The 24,460-nt window shown below is 44.1% G+C and overlaps 1 protein-coding gene across 2 annotated transcripts in view; it reads left to right on the top strand.

The window, feature by feature from the left end:
- The window catches only part of LOC115105158 (plexin domain-containing protein 2-like), a 174,102-nt gene that overhangs the window by 125,816 nt on the left and 23,826 nt on the right, over nt 1-24,460 (top strand). For both annotated transcript variants that reach the window (XM_029626832.2, XM_029626833.2), the window contains exons 8-11: nt 276-371; nt 1,060-1,141; nt 11,104-11,164; nt 11,480-11,642. In XM_029626832.2, the coding sequence (XP_029482692.2) occupies nt 276-371; nt 1,060-1,141; nt 11,104-11,164; nt 11,480-11,642 (402 nt within the window). The remainder of the gene's footprint in view (nt 1-275; nt 372-1,059; nt 1,142-11,103; nt 11,165-11,479; nt 11,643-24,460) is intronic.

Raw genomic sequence — 24,460 nt, 5'->3', positions numbered from 1 at the left:
AATTGCCAAGTGGCAGGCTCTCTGTTGGACACAAACCGAGAGAGGGAAAAATAAATAATAAATAAATGCTGTGGTAGCTCTCTTCCCTTATGGCCTGATTCTGCCTCTCTGTTCTCTTCTTATTTTTCTCTCGCTCTCTCACTCCCTTCTTTGGGGACAATTTGTCCTAGTTTCAGCTCTCTGAGGAAGATTTGTGACAGGTGTTTTCTCTCTCTCTCTCTCTCTCTCTCTGTCTCTCTCTCTCTCTCCTTCCTTCTCTCCCTCACCACATCCAGATGTTCGTCGGAGAACGATCTATGAGTACCATCGTGTGGAGCTGACAAAGACCAAAATCACCAACTCTACAGCAGTGGAGATGATGCCTCTACCGAGTAAGATGGATTCCTCTCAATAGACATGGCTCACGATATGATATATGATGATGACAACACAAAGTAGGCCCCCATGAACTAGTCTAGATTCTAGACCTTGTCATAGGTGAAATATAGAGGGGTCTGTTCAATGTCTGCCTAATAGATTTTTCCTCAGACTGTATCCCATCATTTCAGGGACACCTGTGTGTCAAACTCCTCTCTTTTGAGAATGATCTGTTTGCATTAGCAAACTACAACTTTCTAATTATCCACATATGGATCTCTATGTTGGTTTTGACTTGTTCAGCTCTGGGCCCATATGTATCAGGCGTCTCAGAGTTGGTTTTCTAATTTCACGTCAGTTGTTTACGCCTTTTAGATCACAATGCACAAAATAACATGGACAAGGGAGACCTGATCCTGGATCAGCAATATGGCCCCGGTTTTGCATCATCAAATACAACATTCTAAGTTTAATTTTTACTTGTTAAGAGCTCCGGACCAGTGTTGTGAGTCAGCAGACATGGGTGTGTTGTAACATATGTGTGTTGTAACATATGTGTGTTGTAACATATGTGTGTTGTGATGTGTGTGTTGTAACATGTCAAAAACAAATAAAGATGCATTTGTCACATGCGCCCGAATACAACAGGTGTGTTGCAACGTGTGTGTTGTAACGTGTGTGTGTGTCGTTTTCCCTCCCTAGCGTGTCTCCAGTTCACCAGCTGTGACAGCTGCATCTCCTCCCAGATCAACTTCAACTGCAGCTGGTGTCACCTCCTTCGCAGGTCAGACACCCCTCTATACCCCTCTTGTCTTTGTCTCCCTCTCAAATGGCGCCCTACTACCTATGTGACGCGCTACTTTTGACCAGGGCCATTTGGGACACGGGCCAATGTCTTTTTCTCTCTTCCATCCAACACTAAATCTTTCTGTTTATCTTCCCCTCATTCTCCGTCGCACGCTCAGTCCCTCTGTCCTCCCTCCCTCTCCCTCCTTCCAATGTTGCTATTACCTCTCGTCACTCAGTACCCCTGACATGCTAGCTAGCTACTGAGTGTGAGGTGTATGTATCGCATCTGGCTATCATATGGAGTCTGACCCTTCCCTTCCAGTGGACTATTCCCTCTGAGCTCAATTACGGCATCCGGAATGGCAACCTATTCCCTATATAGCGTGCTACTTTCGACAATAATCCCTGGTCATAAATATAGTGCACTATAAAGGGAATCGCGTGCCAGTTGGGACGAAGTCAGTGAGTCCTGGTGATGCTCTGTTGGTTTCTCTTCCTGATGATGTGCAAAGGAAAGGCAGGTTGGATTAGCAGAGAGAGAGAAAAGCATGATATTCCACCCATTATTCTTGTTTTTGCGACCTAGACATCCGCTCTCTCACACCTACTCTGTCCCCCTCTCCCTTCTCCCCTTCTCTTCCCCCTTCCCATCAACCATTTGTCTTTCTCTTTCACACCCTCGCACAAAAAGTTCAATATTGGAGACCGTGTAAAATGTTATTGCACAAATGGTGTATTTCCTGCCTTGTGTGATGTGAACGATGTAAGTTTGGACAACATTGTGGGAGTGCTGTTGGGGCGTTGTTTCAGCGTTTGATCCAAGTTACAAGCCATTAGTTATCAAGTGCACTGAACAGTTCTGGGCCTCAGTTCTTGGAAAATGTCTGCGGAGTTAGCGGAAATGATGTGCTCAGTTGGACTACTATTACTCCCCTTCTCATTTTATTTATTTATTTTTATTTCACCTTTATTTAACCAGGTAGGCAAGTTGAGAACAAGTTCTCATTTACAATTGCGACCTGGCCAAGATAAAGCAAAGCAGTTCGACAGATACAACGACACAGAGTTACACATGGAGTAAAACAAACATACAGTCAATAATACAGTATAAACAAGTCTATATACAATGTGAGCAAATGAGGTGAGAAGGGAGGTAAAGGCAAAAAAGGCCATGGTGGCAAAGTAAATACAATATAGCACAATAATACTATATGTCTCTACACTTTGACCACTTCCTATTCCCCACATAATGCGCTACTTTTGTAAAAATTCCCCACATTTGTGAAGAAGCCTTTAAGTGGCTTATGCACCCATTATTGAATGACCCCACAGTTATTTTAAACATATCATTTATCCCTACAAGGGCCTCTGGGAATGTATGAGGTGCCAAAAGGTCAGGGTTTAGCTTTTTCCTCTGTCTCCTCTCTCCATCAAACTATACCTCTACTAATAATACAGTCATGTGTGTTTACATTTTACTTACTGGTGGCCCTGGGAATCAAACTCATAATCCTGGCACTGTGAGCGCAATGCTCTACCAATTGAGCCATACAGGACCACAATCTACATGTATTCTGTATCCCGCAGAGCTGCGGAGACAATCTACATCTGAATTATAATGGCCTAATTATGCTGCCTTTTAATGAGATAGAAATGTGCGCGTGCTGCATCACGTGGTTGGGGCTCGCTCCATCCTTTGTATCCCTCAACAAAAAACTTCAATCGAAAAGGCAAACGAATGCACAGTTTGAACAAGCCAATTTAAATACGTTGCAGCATTGTTGGGCTGCGGGTTAATGAAAGAGAGACACCTATGATTTTAGAGAACGGCTGTAATGAACTATATCTCCCTCTCCCTGGCTTTACTCTCTTTCTTTTTTATCTGCCTTTCTGATTCTCTCCCCTCTCGCTCCCTTTCTCTCGCTCCCCCACTCTCTGGAAAGGTGAATGCTGGGTTTTTTCTCCCCCATTGCGTTTCAGGCTAAATCAGCTTGTTGCTGCCTCTGATGTATGCAAGCTGAGTGCTGGGCTGGGTTGGACAATAAAAGGCGTGTTGTAGCTAATAAAGCATGCAAGGCATTGCTATGGACCAACGACTGGCTGTGGTTGCCCATATTGCTGAGCGCTAATTTGGTGAGAAGAGGCGATCGGTGCGGGATTTGTTTACAGTAATATCAAAATGACTGCCACCACATCAAAGGTGGCTAATAAGTCTGGCTGCACATCTGGCTGGCCGACTTACTGCGAATTGAGAAATTATGTGACTAGACTCAACAAAATGAAGAAGAAACTGTATTACGAAGCCAAGATCAATGATATAAAGAATAATGGAGTACTTTAAATTAAATTATGGGCAGGTAGACAAATTCAACTCCATCTTTCATTTAATCAGATGACTTATTCGTCACAAAACCATTTGCTGTTGCCAATTATTTGAATGATTACTTCATTGGCAAACTGGGCAAACTTACGTAGGAAATGCCAACAAACGAACAGTGAGCAAACGTATTTATGCATTAAAAAAACCCGAATAATGACAGAAAAGCATTGTAAGTTAGAATTTTGTTTAGTTTGGGAGAGGTGAAATAAATAAATATATATAAATATTGCTATCGCTTCTGAGGATGTTAGCTGACTCTATAGCCACTCTTATATGTCAAAGCTTTAATCTGAACCTAGAGGAAAGTGTTAGTCCTCAGTCCTGGAGGGAAGCCAAAGTCATTCCGTTAACCAAAGAATGGTAAAGTGGCCTTCACTGGTTCTAACAGCTGACGTATCAGCTTGCTGCCAGCTGTTAGTAAACTGTTGGGAAAAATTGTGTTTGACCAAATACACTGCTATTTCTCTGTAAACAAATTATGGTGAACAAAAATATAAACGCAACATGCAACAATTTCAAAGATTTTACTGAGTTACAGTTCATATGAGGAAATCAGTCAATTGAAATAAATAAATAAGTTGAGGACTTGGTGTTACCTGAGATTGTAAATTGTCACGGTCAAAACACATTGATTCGATAGTTGTAAAGATGGGGAGAGGTCTGTCTGTGATAAAGAGATGTTCTGCATTTTTGACATCACACTCCACAATGCAAGTCCTTCAGCTTGATCTTATCTTGAATATTGCCCAGTCATATGGTCAAGTGCTGTGAAGAAAGACTTAGTTAAGCTGCAACTGGCCCAAAACAGAGTGAAATCTTAATTTCTATTTTATTTTTGTATTTCCTTTTTATATTTTTGGGGCTCCACCACTCCACCTCTTCGGAGGATAAAAATACACTTTGTTTTTCAGCATTTTATTTTATTGATATACTGTAGCAGATGTTCTGAAAGAGCTGCAAAATCTGGACTCTACAAAACAGCTGGGCTAGACAATCTGGACCCTCTATTTCTTAAATTATTTGCCACAATTGTTGCAACCCCTATTACTAGCCTGTTCAACCTCTCTTTCGTGTCGTCTGAGATCTCTAAAGATTGGAAAGCTGCCGTGGTCATCCCCCTCTTCAAAGGGGGAGACACTCTAGACCCAAACTGTTACAGACCTATATCTATCCTACCCTGCCTTTCTAAAGTCTCCGAAAGCCAAGTTAACAAACAGATCACCGACCATTTCGAATCCCACTGTACATTCTCCGCTATGCAATCTATTTTCTGAGCTGGTCAAATGATTGCCTCGCCTGGTTCACCAACTACTTCTCAGATAGAGTTCAGTGTGTCAAATTGGAGGGCCTGTTGTCTGGACCTCTGGCAGTTTCTATTGGGGTGCCACAGGGTTCAGTTCTCGGGCCGACTCTTTTCTCTGTATACATCAATGATGTTGCTCTTACTGCTGGATATTCTCTGATCCACCTCTACGCAGACGACCACATTCTGTATACTTCTGGCCCTTCTTTGGAGACTGTGTTAACAAACCTCCAGACGAGCTTCAATGCCATACAACACTCTTTCGGTGGCCTCCAACTGCTCTTAAATGCAAGTAAAACTAAATGCATGCTCTTCAACCGATCGCTGCCCGCACCCGCCCGCCTGTCTAGCACTACTCTGGACGCTTCTGACTTAGAATATGTGGACAACTACAAATACCTAGGTGGCTGGTTAGACTGTAAACTATCCTTCCAGACTCACATTAAGCATCACCAATCCAAAATTGAATCTAGAATCGGCTTCCTATTTCGCAAACAAAGCATCCTTCCCTCATTCTGCCAAACATACCCTCGTAAAACTGACCATCCTACCGATCCTTGACTTCAGCAATGTAATTTACAAAATAGCCTCCAACACTCTACTCAGCAAATTGGATGTATTCTATCACAGTGCCATCCTTTTTGTCACCAAAGCCCCATATACTACCCACCACGGCGACCTGTATGCTCTCGTTGGCTGGCCCTCGCTTCATTTTTTGTCGCCAAACCCACTGGCTCCAGGTCATCTATAAGTCTTTACTATGCCTTACCTCAGCTCACTGGTCACCCTAGCAGCACCCACCCGTAGCAAGCGCTCCAGCAGGTGGTGAAAGTGCAAGGCGATGCTCCTTTCCAATAAATATAGAGGGTATATATGGCTGCCTTTGACAAATAAAACAATCTCGCTCTTTCATCCATAATAATCTCTTCAAGTAGGCTATAGGGAAAGGGGGATACCTAGTCAGTTGTACAACTGAATGCCTTCTGGGGCTGCCTTAACCAACATCCACGGCACCCGGGAAACAGTGCCTTGCTCAGGGGCAGAACGACAGATTTTTACCTTGTCAGCTGAGGGATTCGATCCAGCAACCTTTTGGTTACTGGCCCAACACTCTAACCACTAAGCTACCTGCCGCCCCATACATACAGTGGGGCAAAAAAGTATTTAGTCAGCCACCAATTGTGCAAGTTCTCCCACTTAAAATGATGAGAGAGGCCTGTAATTTTCATCATAGGTACACTTCAACTATGACAGAGAAAATGAAAAAAAAATCCAGAAAATCACATTGTAGGATTTTTTATGAATTTATTTGCAAATGATGGTGGAAAATAGGTATTTGGTCACCTACAAACAAGCAAGATTTCTGGCTCTCACAGACCTGTAACTTCTTCTTTAAGAGGCCCCTCTGTCCTCCACTCATTACCTGTATTAATGGCACCTGTTTGAACTTGTTATCAGTATAAAAGACACCTGTCCACAACCTCAAACAGTCCCACTCCAAACTCCACTATGGCCAAGACCAAAGAGCTGTCAAAGGACACCAGAAACAAAATTGTAGACCTGCACCAGGCTGGGAAGACTGAATCTGCAATAGGTAAGCAGCTTGGTTTGAAGAAATCAACTGTGGGAGCAATTATTAGGAAATGGAAGACATACAAGACCACTGATAATCTCCCTCGATCTGGGGCTCCATGCAAGATCTCACCCCGTGGGGTCAAAATGATCACAAGAACGGTGAGCAAAAATCCCAGAACCACACAGGGGGACATAGTGAATGACCTGCAGAGATCTGGGACCAAAGTGACAAAGCCTACCATCAGTAACACACTACGCCGCCAGGAACTCAAATCCGGCAGTGCCAGACGTGTCCCCCTGCTTAAGCCAGTTCATGTCCAGGCCCGTCTGAAGTTTGCTAGAGAGCATTTAGATGATCCAGAAGAAGATTGGGAGAATGTCATATGGTCAGATGAAACCAAAATATAACTTTTTTTTGTAAATTGCCTAACCAACTACCTCCTCTCCATTTTGTTATTTATTTTTTTGCTCCTTTGCACCCCAGTATCTCTACTTGCACATTCTTCTTCTTGTCTTCTGCACATCTACCATTCCAGTGTTTAATTGCTAAATTGTAATTATTTCGCCACTATGGCCTATTTATTGCCTTACCTCCCTAATCTTACTGCATTTGCACACACTGTATATAGACTTTTCTATTGTGTTATTGACTGTACGTTTGTTTATCCTATGTAACTCTGTTGTTTGTGTTGCACTGCATTGCTTTATCTTGGCCAGGTCGCAGTTGTAAATGAGAACTTGTTCTCAACTGGCCTACCTGGTTAAATAAAGGTGAAATAAAATAAATAATTAATCTTTAAAGGATTGAGGGAAAAAAACAATGTAATATATGTTAGAATAAGGCTACAATGTAACAAAATGTGGAAAAAGTAAAGGGGTCTGAATACTTACTGAATGCACTGTTGTCACGCCCTGACCACGGAGAGCCTTTTTATTCTCTATTTTGGTTAGGTCGGTGTGTGACTAAGGGGGGTTGTTCCTATCTAGGTGTTTGATTTCTATGTTGGCCTGGTATGGTTCCCAATCAGAGGCAGCTGTTTATCATTGTCTCTGATTGGAGATCATATTTAGGCAGCCATTTCCCCACTGTGTTTTGTGGGATCTTGTCTTGAGTTAGTACCTGTTGCACATCTTATATTACGGTTCGTTGTTTATTTCTTTATTGGTTTGTAAGTTTCACAAGAAAATAAAGATGTGGAAGTCAGAGCACGCGGAACCTTAGACCAGGCTAGTTGAGAACAAGTTCTCATTTGCAACTGCGACCTGGCCAAGATAAAGCATAGCAGTGTGAACAGACAACACAGAGTTACACATGGAGTAAACAATTAACAAGTCAATAATACAGTAGAAAAAAGGAGTCTATATACATTGTGTGCAAAAGGCATGAGGAGGTAGGCGAATAATTACAATTTTGCAGATTAACACTGGAGTGATAAATGATCAGATGGTCATGTACAGGTAGAGATATTGGTGTGCAAAAGAGCAGAAAATAAAATAAATAAAAACAGTATGGGGATGAGGTAGGTAAAAATGGGTGGGCTATTTACCGATAGACTATGTACAGCGGCAGCGATCGGTTAGCTGCTCAGATAGCAGATGTTTGAAGTTGGTGAGGGAGATAAAAGTCTCCGATTTTTGCAATTCGTTCCAGTCACAGGCAGCAGAGAACTGGAACGAAAGGTGGCCAAATGAGGTGTTGGCTTTAGGGATGATCAGTGAGATACACCTGCTGGAGCGCGTGTTACGGGTGGGTGTTGCCATCGTGACCAGTGAACTGAGATAAGGCGGAGCTTTACCTAGCATGGACTTGTAGATGACCTGGAGCATATAACTTTTTAACTTTTTGTTGGAACTAAGCGATCACGCATTGAGCATTTGGATTACTGGGCTAAATGCGTGAACAAAAGGAGGTATTTGCACATAAATTATGGACTTTATCGAGCAAAACAAACATTTATTGTGGAACTGGGATTCCTGGGAATGCATTCCGATCAAGATCATCAAAGGTAAGTGAATATTTATAACGCTATATCTGACTTTTCTGACACCTCTCCTTTTTTTGTGGCTAGGTGCTGACCTAACATAATAGCAAGGTGTGGTTTCGCCGTAAAGCCTTTTTGAAATCTGACACAGCGGTTGCAGAAGTTTATCTATAATTCCATGCTAAACACTTGTATCAATGTAACATTTATCAATGTTTATTATGAGTATTTTTGTAATTTGATGTGGCTCTCTGCACTTTCACCGGATGTTTGTTTGAGACAATGCATTTCTGAACATAACACACCAATTTCAAATTATGTTTATCTTTAAAATGGTGTATAATACTTGTATGTTTGAGGAATTTTAATTATGGGATTTCTGTTGTTTTGAATTTGGCGCCCTTCAATTTCACTGGCTGTTGGCGAGGTGGGACGCTACCGTCCCACATATCCCAGAGAAGTTAACTGAAAATCAAATTTGAAATATAGGTTTGATAATAATCAAAAACATTTGGCATTGAATCGTATACACTGAGTGTACAAAACATTAGGAACACCTGCTCTTTCAATGAATGACTGACCAGGTGAATCGAGGTGAAATCTATGATCCCTTATTGTGGTCAGTTGTTAAATCCACTTCAATCAGTGTAGATGAAGGGGAGGAGATAGATTAAAGAAGGATTTCTATGCCTTGAGACAATTGAGACATGGATTGTGTATGTGTTCCATTCAGAGGGTGAAAGGGCAAGACAAAAGTGTCTTTGAACAGGGTATGGTAGTAGGTGCCAGGCGCACCGGTTTGGGTCAAGAACTGCAACTGTGCTGGATTTTTTACGCTTCCCATGTGTAACAGCAAGTGTCCACCACCCAAAGGACATCCAGCCAATTTGACACAACTGTGGCAAACATTGGAGTCAACATGGGCCAGCATCCATGTGGAACGCTTCGACGCCTTGTAGAGTCCATGCCCGGACGAATTGAGGCTGTTCTGAGGCCAAAAGGGGGTGCAATTCAATACCAGGGAAGTGTTCCTAATGTTTTGTACCCTTAGTGTATTTGGTTTCAACAAATGTAGTATTTTTCAATTGAGAAAATCTAACTAATTTCCTTGTTACCAGTTGAGGCAATTTTTTGGGGTTGATCCAAAGACTCATTTTTGTAGTGTTCAAGAGAAACCAATGAGTCTTTTAAACACAGTATAGAAATGCATCCTCTGTACCGTGAAAGAGGGGGGAGAAAACGAAGACCAAACTAAAATCTTTTCCAGATGTATACATTTCTATTCAAATGAGGCATCTCAACCCATTTATAATTAGCAGTGTGGTGTCTGAGTGGATGTTGGAAGTAAGGTCTGGTATGCATTCCAAATGGAACCCTATATAGTGCCCTACTTTTTGATTAGGACCCATAGGGGAATGGGTTGCCATTTGGGACACACACAGTTGGTCTCAGAGGCTGGATGGCATTGAGGTTAAACCTAAATGGGAAAGGATCTGGAGGGACTGGCTGGACCTGTGTTGTTGTGATATCCTGTCTCCGACTCTCTCCCTCTCTCCTTTCGCTTCTCCCAGGAAAACATAGGGAAAACTAGGTGGATTTACCGGAGGAATCTGTCTCGACTGATTGGACAGATGATTTTAACAGCCAAAACTGTGAAATCCGGGGAGCGTGGGCTGATTAGAGAGCAGAGAGAGATGGAAATGGACTCCTCTTCTTCCTCCACACAGAGAGCTTTGCCATAATAATATCCACCATGCAGGGCTAATGGGAGTTATAGGATCTGATGAGAATAAGGATGGATGATAACTCGGCCTGTCTGCCTGCCTGGCAATGGTAGCTTGTGGGTGGAGATTTGCAATAAATGAAACGGTATCAAACACATGGAAACTTAAGTACCTTCCCATCTATTCCATTCCAGGCGTTATGAGCCCATCGTGTGATATCTCCGCCAACCAGCCTCCACTGCTCCATGTCGATTAGATTTGGTGGGTTTATGCTATTGTGTTTGTAGTCTTGCAGGTTTTTGTGAGGTGTATGAAATTGGCTTACCACCTCCTCCATTGGTGATATGGGTGAGCAGACATCTTTCTCTGACTTCAGAGTATCAGACGGGAGAGAGAGAGAGAGAGAGAGAGAGAGAGAGAGAGAGAGAGAACAAACTTTCCCTCTGTGTCAAAATCGAAATAATGTCAGAGAGGGCTTACAGAAAGAGAGAGGAGAAGAAAAGAGAGTGATAGGGAAGGGGGAGATATTAGTCATTATGATCTGTGAACAAGAGGAAGAATGAGCAGTTGCCCCTGATCAAAGGCTAGCCCACAGAGTTTATTCGTCGCCTCGGGTTGGGAGGCGTGACACAGGCATTACCTATTCTCCCTCATCCACCTTTTCCCTTTCCCATTTCCTTTCACCCCCTCCACCAACCCCTGTACTCTGAGCAGTTTGACCCGGTGAACTTCCTCTTCACAAATCCCACCCATATTCTAATAATCATGGCTGTTCCCCCTTTGGACTTACTGTATTTTGGACATCCCAGAAAGGTGGGGGGTCTGATTGGATTATTTTGGTTTCATGTAACATCTGCAGGTCTACAGAGCTGGATGTATCTGTTAGTATAATTTATCCAATCCATCTTTGATTGCGGTTTATCCTTTTTAGTGATGCATGTCTAGTGTTCATGTTCCTAAACTCTTTCAGAATATCCTCTCATCTGGTTTCAGGTGTTCCAGTGGGTTTGACCGCCATCGGCAGGACTGGGTTGATAACAGCTGTCCTGATGAGGTGAATATCATCCTGGCTGATGGAAATAACTAGATTTCTATTATGAATAGCGAGTGAGTGGGTACATGGTGAGATGTGTGCGTGTGTGTGTGCATGTGCATCTGCTGTAATGTTTTTTTCTGTGTGGCTGCCAGGTTGATGGATGCTCTGGTCTGCTACATGCAGGGGGAAAGGGATGCCTCAGATACTCCTCTCACGATCTAACAATCGAACTATCTAACTAACTAAATATCCATCTCTCACTCTCTCTTATTTGAAAAGTACCAGTATTTCTACCTTGCGTGAGAAAGAGGACTCTTGTATGCTGTCTTGCAGACCAAAGACAAACGCTGTGATATCATCAGCACCACACAACTCGATCCATTCATCACCACGTTAGTTGCCAAAACAACAGGCCAGAGCAGAAGCCGAGGAGAGACCACCACAGCCGGAGCCTCCTCGTCCACATCCCGACCCCCAACCAGCGTCCCCACTGAAGGTAAGACAACTAACATATGCCCCAAAGCAGACAACTCCAACCAGTGTCTTGAGTACTGGTCAGGTTACATGGTCAGGAAAAAAAGTGTCTTGCTCAGTTGGCACAAAAAAAGGTTTTTGTTATTTTTTAAATTTAATCTTTCTTTCACTAGGCAAGTCAGTTAAGAACAAATTCTTATTTACAATGACGGCCTACCAAAAGGCAAAAGGCCTCCAGCGGGGACGTGGGCTGGGATTTAAAATAAAATATAAAACATAAATATAGGACAAAACACACATCAGGACAAGAGAGACGACACAACACTAAATAAAGATAGACCGAAGACGACAACATAGCATGGCAGCAACCCAACATGACAACAACATGGTGGCAACACAACATGGCAGCAGCACAACATATGGTACAAATATTATTGGGCACAGACAACAGCACAAAGGGAAAGAAGGTAGAGACAACAATACATCACGCAAAGCAGCTACAGCTGTCAGTAAGATTGTCCATGATTGAGTCTTTGAATGAAGAGATTGAGATAAAACTGTCCAGTTTGAGTGTTTTTTACAGCCCGTTCCAGTCACTAGCTGCAGCGAACTGAAAAGAGGAGCGACCCAGGGATATATGTGCTTTGGGGACCTTTAACAGAATGTGACTTTGCAGAACAGGTGTTGTATGTGGAGGATGAGGGCTGCAGTAGGTATCTCCGATAGGGGGGGAGTAAGGCCTAAAAGGGTTTTATATATAATTAAGCAACAATACATGAGACTAGTGCTGGGCGGTGACTCTATGTTTGATAATGGTATTTCAATGTTTAGTTTGTTAAATGTGATACGCAACTCTGGCGCGTGCAATGTCCGTTTTTATAGTTTACTCCATTTGCTACTTGAGTCATCTTTCTCCCTCTCCTCCTGCTGTGTGCCACTAACTACACCAAGCCCTGCCCTATGTCACTCAAGGAAAGAGCAGTTGCTCGACGGCACTTTCTTGCCGTTCACTCTGCATGTTCAGATGGATGCAACAAGATGTTATAACAATAGCGAGAGCTATATACAGGGGGTACGGGTACAGAGTCAATGTGCGGGGGCACTGGTTAGTCAAGGTAATTGAGGTAATATGTACATGTACGTAGAGTTAAAGTGCCAAACGCTGTCTGCCATCTGCCCAGTACAGTTGAACCTGGGATTCAGCCGTGAAGAGTACACTTCTCCAACTAATAAGTGGCCATCGAAGGTGAGCATTTGCCCACTGAAGTTGGTTACGATGAATTCAGTTTGGCATGGCAAGCGGTACCGGAGTACCAAGTCTAGGACAAAAAGGCTTCTCAACAGTTTTTACCCCCAAGCCATAAGACTCCTCAACAGGTAATGAAATGGCTACCCGGACTATTTGCATTGTGTGCCCCCCCCAACCCCTCTTTTTACGCTGCTGCTACTTTCTGTTTATCATATATGCATCACTATAACTATACACTCATGTACAGCCAGACTAACCGGTGTCTGTATGTAGCCTCGCAACTTTTATAGCCTCGCTACTGTATATAGCCTGTCTTTTTACTGTTGTTTTTCTTTACCTACCTATTGCTCACCTAATACATTTTTTTTGCGCTATTGGTTAGAGCCTGTAAGTAAGTATTTCACTGTAAGGTCTACCTACACCTGTTGTATTCGGCGCACATGACAAATAAACTTTGATTTGATTTGAGGTCAAGACCCTTGGTGGACAGTTCTGGTGGACATTCCTGCAGTCAGCATGCCAATTGCACACTCCCTCAAAACTTGAGACATCTGTGGCATTGTGTTGTGTGACAAAAACCTACAGTGGCCTTTTATTGTCCCCAGCACAAGATGCACCTGTGTAATGATCATTCTGTTTAATCATCGTCTTGATATGCCACACCTGTCCGGTGGCTGGATTATCTTGGTAAAGGGGAAATTGCTCACTAACAGGGATGTAAACACGTTTGTGCACAACATTTGAGAGAAATACGCTTTTTGTGCATATGGAACATTTCTGGAATCTTTTCTTTTAGCTCATGAAAAATGGGACCAAAACTTTTATATTTATATTTTTGTTCAGTATATACACTACATGACCAGAAGTATGTTGACACTTGCTCGTCGAACATCTCATTACAAAATCATGGGAATTAATATGGAGTTAGTCCCCCCTTTGCTGCTATAACAGCCTCCAATCTTCTGGGAAAGCTTTCCACTAGATGTTGGAACATTGCTGCTGGGACTTGTTTCCATTCAACCACAAGAGCATTAGTGAGGTCAGGCACTGATGTTGGGTCATTAGGCCTGGCTCGCAGTCAGCGTTCCAATTAATCCTAAAGGTGGTCGATGGTGTTGAGGTCAGGGCTCTGTGCAGGCCAGCCAAGTTCTTCCACACCAATCTCAACAAACCATATCTGTATGGACATTGCTTTGTGCACAGGGGGAATTTTCATGCTGAAACAGGAAAGGGCCTTCCCCAAACTATTGCCACAAAGTTGGAAGCACAGGATTGTCTAGAATGCCATTGTATGCTATAGCGTTAAGATTTCTCTTCACTGGAACTAAGGGGCCTAGCCTGGAAAACGTTTCCACTGCTCCAGAGTCCAATGGCGGCAAGCTTAACTCCCCCCCCAGCGCTTCAGCATTCGGCGGTCCCGTTCTGTGAGCTTGTGTGGCTGAGCAGTTGTTGCTCCTAGACGTTTCCACGTCACAATAACAACACTTAAAGCTGACTGGGGAAGCTCTAGCAGGGCAGAAATTTGACAAACAGACTTTTTGGAAAGGTGGTATCCTATGATGGTGCCATGTTAAATGTCACTGAGCTCTTCAGTAAGGCCATTCTACTGCCAATATTTGTCTATGGTGATCACATGGCTGTGCGCTCAATTTTATCCACCTGTCAGCAACGGGTGTGGCTGAACTAGCTGAATCCACTCATTTGAAGGGGTGTCCACATACTTTTGTATATATAGTGTATATCCATAAAAAAATTAGGCTGATTCATGAATTCGACTGGCTAAGAAAAGCTGCCTGTCTGTCTCATCCTGACCTGTTCACTACTATGGGACAAAGTGGCAGCGGTGGGATATGGTGGTGGTGGTGGTACTGCATTGCTAGGTAACAATGGCACTTCTTATGAATGTGCTGGCCATGTGTATGTTGTCTAGTGTAATTCTGGGCAGGATAGACTCTGACAATGGGAATTCCAAACCACCCCTTGTATAAAACGAACATAAATGGAGTCACAATATCTGAAATTGTCCAATGAGTAAAGCTTGTTTTCCGATGCAAATGTTTTTCTACAGTGAGTCTTAATCCTGAGACTACCTTCGAACGGAAGGGTAGGCTAAGAAGATTTGATGGATGTGCTGTTGGGACGTTAAGTAAAACAAAGTACCCAGTACATTTCCTCAGCCACTCCTCAGTAAAAGGCACATGACAGCCCGCTTGGAATTTGTCAAAAGGCACCTAAAGGACTCTCAGACCATGAGAAACAAGATTCTCTGGTCTGATGAAACCAAGATTGAACTCTTGGCCTGAATGCCAAGCGTCACGTCTGGAGGAAACCTGGCACTATCTGTATGGTAGAGCATGGTGGATGCAGCGTCATACTGTGAGGATGTTTTTCAGAGGTAAGGACTGGGAGACTAGTCAGGATTGTGGGAAAGATGAACGGAGCAAAGTTTTTATTTTATTTTTTATTTCACCTTTATTTAACCAGGTAGGCTAGTTGAGAACAAGTTCTCATTTGCAACTGCGACCTGGCCAAGATAAAGCATAGCAGTGTGAACAGACAACACAGAGTTACACATGGAGTAAGCAATTAACAAGTCAATAACACAGTAGAAAAAAAATGGGCAGTCTATATACAATGTGTGCAAAAGGCATGAGGAGGTAGGCGAATAATACAATTTTGCAGATTAACACTGGGGTGATAAAAGATCAGATGGTCATGTACAGGTAGAGATATTGGTGTGCAAAAGAGCAGAAAAGTAAATAAATAAATAAATAAAAAAAACAGTATAAAAACAGTATGGGGATGAGGTAGGTGAAAATGGGTGGGCTATTTACCAATAGACTATGTACAGCTGCAGCGATCGGTTAGCTGCTCGGATAGCTGATGTTTGAAGTTGGTGAGGGAGATAAAAGTCTCCAACTTCAGCGATTTTTGCAGTTCATTCCAGTCACAGGCAGCAGAGTACTGGAACGAAAGGCGGCCAAATGAGGTGTTGGCTTTAGGGATGATCAGTGAGATACACCTGCTGGAGCGTGTGCTACGGATGGGTGTTGCCATCGTGACCAGTGAACTGAGATAAGGCGGAGCTTTACCTAGCATGGACTTGTAGATGACCTGGAGCCAGTGGGTCTGGCGACGAATATGTAGCGAGGGGGCCAGCCGACTAGAGCATACAAGTCGCAGTGGTGGGTGGTATAAGGTGCTTTGGTGACAAAACGGATGGCACTATGATAGACTGCATCCAGTTTGCTGAGTAGAGTGTTGGAAGCCATTTTGTAGATGACATCGCCGAAATCGAGGATCGGTAGGATAGTCAGTTTTACTAGGGTAAGCTTGGCGGCGTGAGTGAAGGAGGCTTTGTTGCGGAATAGAAAGCCGACTCTTGATTTGATTTTCGATTGGAGATGTTTGATGTGAGTCTGGAAGGAGAGTTTGCAGTCTAGCCAGACACCTAGGTACTTATAGATGTCCACATATTCAAGGTCGGAACCATCCAGGGTGGTGATGCTAGTCGGGCATGCGGGTGCAGGCAGCGATCGGTTGAAAAGCATGCATTTGGTTTTACTCGCGTTTAAGAGCAGTTGGAGGCCACGGAAGGAGTGCTGTATGGCATTGAAGCTCGTTTGGAGGTTAGATAGCACAGTGTCCAATGACGGGCCGAAAGTATATAGAATGGTGTCGTCTGCATAGAGGTGGATCAGGGAATCGCCCGCAGCAAGAGCAACATCATTGATATATACAGAGAAAAGAGTCGGCCCGAGAATTGAACCCTGTGGCACCCCCATAGAGACTGCCAGAGGACCGGACAGCATGCCCTCCGATTTGACACACTGAACTCTGTCTGCAAAGTAATTGGTGAACCAGGCAAGGCAGTCATCCGAGAAACCGAGGCTACTGAGTCTGCCGATAAGAATATGGTGATTGACAGAGTCGAAAGCCTTGGCGAGGTCGATGAAGACGGCTGCACAGTACTGTCTTTTATCGATAGCGGTTATGATATCGTTTAGTACCTTGAGCGTGGCTGAGGTGCACCCGTGACCGGCTCGGAAACCAGATTGCACAGCGGAGAAGGTACGGTGGGATTCGAGATGGTCAGTGACCTGTTTGTTGACTTGGCTTTCAAGACCTTAGATAGGCAGGGCAGGATGGATATAGGTCTATAGCAGTTTGGGTCCAGGGTGTCTCCCCCTTTGAAGAGGGGGATGACTGCGGCAGCTTTCAATCCTTGGGGATCTCAGACGATATGAAAGAGAGGTTGAACAGGCTGGTAATAGGGGTTGCGACAATGGCGGCAGATAGTTTCAGAAATAGAGGGTCCAGATTGTCAAGCCCAGCTGATTTGTACGGGTCTAGGTTTTGCAGCTCTTTCAGAACATCTGCTATCTGGATTTGGGTAAAGGAGAACCTGGAGAGGCTTGGGCGAGGAGCTGCGGGGGCGGAGCTGTTGGCCGAGGTTGGAGTAGCCAGGCGGAAGGCATGGCCAGCCGTTGAGAAGTGCTTATTGAAGCTTTCGATAATCGTGGATTTATCGGTGGAGACCGTGTTACCTAGCCTCAGTGCAGTGGGCAGCTGGGAGGAGGTACTCTTGTTCTCCATGGACTTCACAGTGTCCCAGAACTTTTTGGAGTTGGAGCTACAGGATGCAAACTTCTGCCTGAAGAAGCTGGCCTTAGCTTTCCTGACTGACTGCGTGTATTGGTTCCTGACTTCCCTGAACAGTTGCATATCACGGGGCTATTCGATGCTATTGCAGTCCGCCACAGGATGTTTTTGTGCTGGTCGAGGGCAGTCAGGTCTGGAGTGAACCAAGGGCTGTATCTGTTCTTGGTTCTGCATTTTTGAACGGAGCATGCTTATCTAAAATGGTGAGGAAGTTACTTTTAAAGAATGACCAGGCATCCTCAACTGACGGGATGAGGTCAATGTCCTTCCAGGATACCCGGGCCAGGTCGATTAGAAAGGCCTGCTCACAGAAGTGTTTTAGGGAGCGTTTGACAGTGATGAGGGGTGGTCGTTTGACTGCGGCTCCGTGGCGGATACAGGCAATGAGGCAGTGATCGCTGAGATCCTGGTTGAAGACAGCGGAGGTGTATTTGGAGGGCCAGTTGGTCAGGATGACGTCTATGAGGGTGCCCTTGTTTACAGAGTTAGGGTTGTACCTGGTGGGTTCCTTGATGATTTGAGTGAGATTGAGGGCATCTAGCTTACATTGTAGGACTGCCGGGGTGTTAAGCATATCCCAGTTTAGGTCACCTAACAGAACAAACTCTGAAGCTAGATGGGGGCGATCAATTCACAAATGGTGTCCAGGGCACAGCTGGGAGCTGAGGGTGGCCGGTAGCAGGCGGCAACAGTGAGAGACTTATTTCTGGAGAGGGTAATTTTCAAAATTAGTAGTTCGAACTGTTTGGGTATGGACCTGGAAAGTATGACGTTACTTTGCAGGCTATCTCTGCAGTAGACTGCAACTCCGCCCCCTTTGGTAGTTCTATCTTGACGGAAGATGTTATAGTTGGGTATGGAAATCTCTGAATTTTTGGTGGCCTTCCTGAGCCAGGATTCAGACACGGCAAGGACATCAGGGTTAGCAGAGTGTGCTAAAGCAGTGAGTAAAACAAACTTAGGGAGGAGGCTTCTGATGTTGACATGCATAAAACCAAGGCTTTTTCGATCACATAAGTCAACAAATGAGGGTACCTGGGGACATGCAGGGCCTGGGTTTACCTCCACATCACCCGCGGAACAGAGAAGGAGTAGTATGAGGGTGCGGCTAAAGGCTATCAAAACTGGTCGCCTAGAGCGTTGGGGGCAGAGGATAAGAGGAGCAGGTTTCTGGGCATGGTAGAATATATTCAGGGCATAATGCACAGACAGGGGTATGGTGGGGTGCGGGTACAGCGGAGGTAAGCCCAGGCACTGGGTGATGATGAGACAGGTTGTATCTCTGGACATGCTGGTTGTAATGGGTGAGGTCACCGCATGTGTGGGAGGTGGGACAAAGGAGGTAACAGGGGTATGCAGAGTGGGTCTAGGGGCTCCATTGTGAACTAAAACAATTATAACTAACCTGAACAACAGTATACAAGGCATATTGACATCTGAGAGAGACATACAGCGAGGCATACAGTAATCACAGGTGTTGAATTTGGAAAGCTAGCTAAAAACAGTAGGCGAGGCTAATCCGCTAGCACAACAAACAGCAGGTAAAATGGCGTTGACTAGGCAACGGGGCCGACAGGTAAGACAAACAAGCAGAAAGGAGTACCGTGATTAATGGACAGTCCAGCGTGCGTCAGCTATGTAGCCAAGAGATCAGTGTCCAGGGGGCAGCGGTGGATGGGCAGGGGGGCTGGCGAGTGTTATCCAGGTTTTTTTTTTTTTTTTTTTTTTTTTTTAAACTAACAATGACTAACTAGCTTGTAGCTAGTTAGCTGGTTAGCGTCTGGAGGTTCTTGAGTGTGTCATAAAAATAAAAATAAGAGTAAAAGTAACAGCGATTCCGTATCACATTGGGTGAGGCAGGTTTCCGGAAGGTATAAACAAATTAAAAATCAAAAAGAGATAGAAAGTAAATGGGGTCAGAGAGTGATTGGGACGCGGTGGTACAGACGGTTAGCAGGCCTGTGCTAACAAGCTAACAGTTCGTAGGCCCGAGCTAGACAAGGTAGCAGTTAGCGGACCGGAGCTTGACAAGCTAGCCGTTAGCAGGCCGAATTAGCAAGCAGGGAGATAGCGAGGGCTAGAGAGTTAACCTTTGGGGGACGTCGCGATGGGGTGAGTCTGTTTATTTATTCCTCTTCATGCGGTGAGCTGGAGATACAGCGATTCAGAAAGCTCGCGGGCCTTGGCCAGCAGCGGAAAAGCCTGTTGAAACCCCCTCGGACGATTATGTCGGCGGACCAGTCGTGATGGATCGGCGGGGCTCCGTGTCGGCAGTAGAGGGTCAGTAGAGGGTCCAGGCCAATTGGCAAATTAGGTATTTTTGGACCTCTTCGGGTAGTCGGGAGATGGGCTTAGCTCGAGGCTAGCTCCAGGCTAACTGGTGCTTGCTCTGGGACAGAGACGTTAGCCAGGAGTAACCACTCGGATTGCAGCTAGCTATTTACGATGATCCGGTATAAAGCTTCAGAGCTTGCGGTAGGAATCCGGAGATGTGGTAGAGAAAAAGCAGTCTGATATGCTTTGGGTAGATGTCGCGCTGGTGTCCTAGTTAGCGTTGAAGACCGCTAGCAGTGGCTAGCTAGTAGCTAGTTAGCGGCTAGCTTCTGGTGAGGGTTCCGATTCTAAAGCATAGAAAAAGCAGATCCGTACCACATTGGGTGATGCGGGTTGCAGGAGAATATATTCAGCCTGTGGTTGGGAAGTGAGATTAAAATATGTACGAAATATATACGGGAAAAAAAAGAGGAAAAAAAACTATATTTACACTATACAGGACGGGACAAGACAAAACACACGTCCGACTGCTACGCCATCTTGGACTAAGATGTACAGAGAGATCCTTGATGAAAACCTGCTCCAGAGTGCTAAGGACCTCAGACTGGGGCGAAGGTTCACCTTCCAACAGCACAATGACCCTAAGCACACAGCCAAGACAATGCAGGAGTGGCTTCGGGACAAGTCTCTGAATATCCTTGAGTAGCCCAGCCTGAGCCAAGCTTGAAGCGTCATGCCCAATATGACGCAAGTCTGTAATCGCTGCCAAAGGTGCAATATTTCCATTTTCATAAATGTTCAAACATTTCTAAAAACCTGTTTTTGCTTTGTCATTACGAGCCTAGTTGGTTAAGCCACAGAAAAAGAAGGAACCTTTTTTCAGACGACTGCTCCGATTTCAGAGCACTTGTCTATGTGCCAGAGCGGAGAATAACTGATGAAATTTACAAACGCTCAGCTCCCGTTTAATATGGCCTTTGTCAGAAAACGTTGGCAAAAAGAAATTAAATTAAATTGTTGCCAACAGCACAGTTACAGTCACCAATGCTCTGGATAACATAAAAACAGCCTAACCTGCTCTGCTAGGGAGAGTAAATGGTCAGAGTGAGGTATTCTCAGATTTGAGTATGGAAGTAGCTAGCCAACGTTAGCCAGTTAGCTTGGGTGCTTGACTGCGAGTAAAATGGTTCGAGTGAGTTTGGAAGTAGCTAGCAAGCTAGCCAACATTAGCCAGTTAGCTTGGGTTCTTGACTGCTGTTGTTAGGTCAGATCAACCCGACTCCTCGCCCAGAGCGTCCAGTGTGCGCTCAGAACACCCCCTTAGAGCGAAATGCTCAACATTTACGAACGGACAATCTGACAACGCTCTGATTTTACAAACACCCAGAGTGCACTCTGCGCACATTATGGCACTCCAGATTGAATTTACGAACACACCCGTAGTATAAACCAGCCTTTAATCTTGGAATCTTTGGTTGTTTAGTACATGGCCTCACATGTGAATCCTTAAAGAGCTGGGTGGGACTAAAGCTTAAGAGGTTGTGAACAATGCTGAATGGGTGTAGACAAAGAAGAGCTCTCCAGTAGGTACCAAAAAATTCAAGGGCCATTTTCTCAAAAGGGAGGTTTATCAACATTCAAAGCAGAATTACGTACACACACTACAGTTGAGGAACAATGGGTATGATACTCATATGTGGAAAAAGTCAAGGGGTCTGAATCCTTCCCGAATGCTCTGTATAACTTCTCCGCCTCTTTCACTGTTTCTTCAGTAATAGAACTATCCGGATTGTTTTCCTTGAGCACCAAATGCACACTAGATGGTAACAAATGATGCAAGGCATGCAAGCTGTGTTTTACCCAACTAAACATTGCAGATTGAATTAGGACAACATCTCTAAAATCTTAAAGACATGCATCCACACAGAAAAATAATCATGATCATTCCTTTCTTTCCTGCTGATGTCAGGAGAAACGGTGAAGTTCTCCTTCTAAGTTGCGTTACGGTCTAAGGCACTGTATCTCAGTACTAGAAGCGTCACTACAGACACCTTGGTTCGATTCCAGGCTGTATCACAACCGGCTGTGATTGGGAGTCCCATGGGGCGGAGCACAATTGGCCTAGCTTCGTCCGGGTTTGGCCGGTGTAGGCCGTCATTGTAAATAAGAATTTGTTCTTAACTGACTTAGTTAAATAAAGGTTTAAAAAAAACTCCCCCAGAGAAACTTGAGCTAATTAGAGCTGAAAATGCATCCCAAATGGCACCCTGTTCCCTATGTTGTGCACTACTATTGACCAAGGCCCATCGGGAATAGGGTGCTATTTGAGGCACACTCTGAATTGATTACAGCCATTTACACTTCATTGCCCTGATGTCAAGGGAAATTAAAATGTCAAGCCACGTATGTATTGAAACAAATAGCTAATTCATCTTCATCAGCTTCACATATTACCCACACACGGTATTGATTTGAATGTTAGATGTCTGTAATTCACTTCAACTGTACCATTCATCTTCCTCATGAAAAGTAATATGTTCAACTTAATGCCCCTGTCACTCTCTGCACAATCACATTATGCACTTTAATCATGACTAAAAGCCTATGCAGGGTGTATTTTCTGTCCGGTAACTGGTACATCCTGAAGTTGATAATTGACTAATGTGTTATGGGTTGGGATGCCTGGGAGATACACAAAGCCTACACTGTGCTAATGGACAACTTATCATCTCAAGTATCCACTCTTGCTAACGCCAGACAGAAAGAGGTGTAGACAGCTAATTATGTCGCATTCATTATGATATGTAACAGCTTTGCATTGTCTACGGGTGCGGGTGACTGATGATGGATTATAGGAACGCACCATTGTACGAATATGCAACCACAATGAGGAAGGTTAGATTGAGGGATCTAGGTCCCAAATGACATACTGTACATATGGCACCCTATACATACATACATACATACATACATACATACACTCTCACAAAAAAAAGGTGCTATCTAGAACCTTGAAGGATTTGTTGACTTTCCCCATGGGAGAACCCTTTGAAGAACCGTTTTTGGTTGCAGGTAGAACCCTTTTGGGCTCCATGTTGAACCCTTTCTACAGAGGATTCTACATGGAACTCAAAAAGGGTTCTGCCTGGAGCTAAAAAGGGTTCTCCTATGGGGACAGCCAAATAACCCTTTTTTCTAAGAGGGTAGTAGTTTAATGTAGAGTGGTAAAAGCAGAAGAATTCAGTGTGCTCTCTGACATGAAAAATAGTTTATATGGTTTCCCAGACTTGTGGAATTGATGAAACAATGAAGGCTAAACCTGTAGACAGATTACATGTTTTGTTATTGCAGAGTGGTGTTTAAAGGTGGTTGGAGTGGTGAGTTACAGTAGGGTTTCTGCCTGTAGTTCTGGGTTCTAGATCCGGCTCCAGTCGGTGATGATCTCTAAAGCAGATGCCCAACATTTTGGCTCTCAGTACCCCACACTACACAAACTCCAATGACATCCAGCTATACTTTTCACTGTTCTAAAGTAATCATTTTAGGATTTTGTCCTAGGATTCTGTATGGCTTTCCACTGCGAGGGCAGGTTTTCATTTCATGGATCTGAGGGCAGGGTTTCGTTTCATTCTCCTAATCTCTGTCTTATGTTTATTGTTTCAGTCCTTGACCTTTACCCTCTTATGCTCTCCTTGGTAGATATAACTTCTCTCAGACAATGTTAAAGAGGCAATCTGGGATATGAAAAACAACAAAGCTCATGAGGCATCTATAAATGATATTCTTCAAAAATCAATTGCTATTTATCATTCATATAAACATCCCCAAATGGATGTACCAATCCTAGTTTGCCCCTTTTAAAGACTTTGGTGATATGAGCATAGATGCCTTGAATGCTGGAGAGAGGTGGAGAGGAGTGTGAGAGAGGTCCAGCTGAGAGACGAAAACAAACCCCAACGATACTGGAGGTCAGACACGCTGAGGAGCAGGGGTGTGAGCTGTGAACAGAGACTGTGTGTGTGTGTGTGTGTGTGTGTGTGTGTGTGTGTGTTAGCATGAAAAATCCAGGAGGTCTGTCTGTCTGTGGTATGTGCTGTGAAGGTGACTCACAGAAAGAGCCTCACACTTCTTGACAAGCACGGAGGATCAGTTTTCTGATCCGCCCCAGCTGTAGAGGTCCAAGGTCAAGTCAGGCTGGATACTGGGAGGCAATGGTGGGGTGTGGGCAGCTCTCTTTTCCCTCTCCTGTTCCCTCCCACTGTTCATTCTTTAATACTGTATCCTGTATGAGTTCAGATACTGTGTGATGCGGCTTTGAGGAATCTTCACTGTCACAGTTTAATGTCATCCTATGATAATTGTTCAAATTCATGACACTGGCACAGGATTGGTTATCGAGTTTGATTTCCTACCTCGCTGTCATACACCTTATCTCATAGACCGTGGCATTTCTTAGACTAGGAAATTATTGTAGGAAATGGTTGCATGCATTAAACTATCTTTGATCTTGGAAATTGAAATACATTTACTTAGTTGAGACCCGTTTTGAGATGGTGCAATGGCTCCCATAGCATTTTACCGGCTCATGTACAGTATGTGGCACATTTGCATAATGTGAATCCTATGGGGTGTGTAAATTCATATCACACCTCTCA

Source organism: Oncorhynchus nerka, linkage group LG22 (assembly GCF_034236695.1).
Source record: "Oncorhynchus nerka isolate Pitt River linkage group LG22, Oner_Uvic_2.0, whole genome shotgun sequence".
NCBI lineage: Eukaryota > Metazoa > Chordata > Actinopteri > Salmoniformes > Salmonidae > Oncorhynchus > Oncorhynchus nerka.
This window is presented reverse-complemented; position numbering and strand designations above follow the sequence as displayed.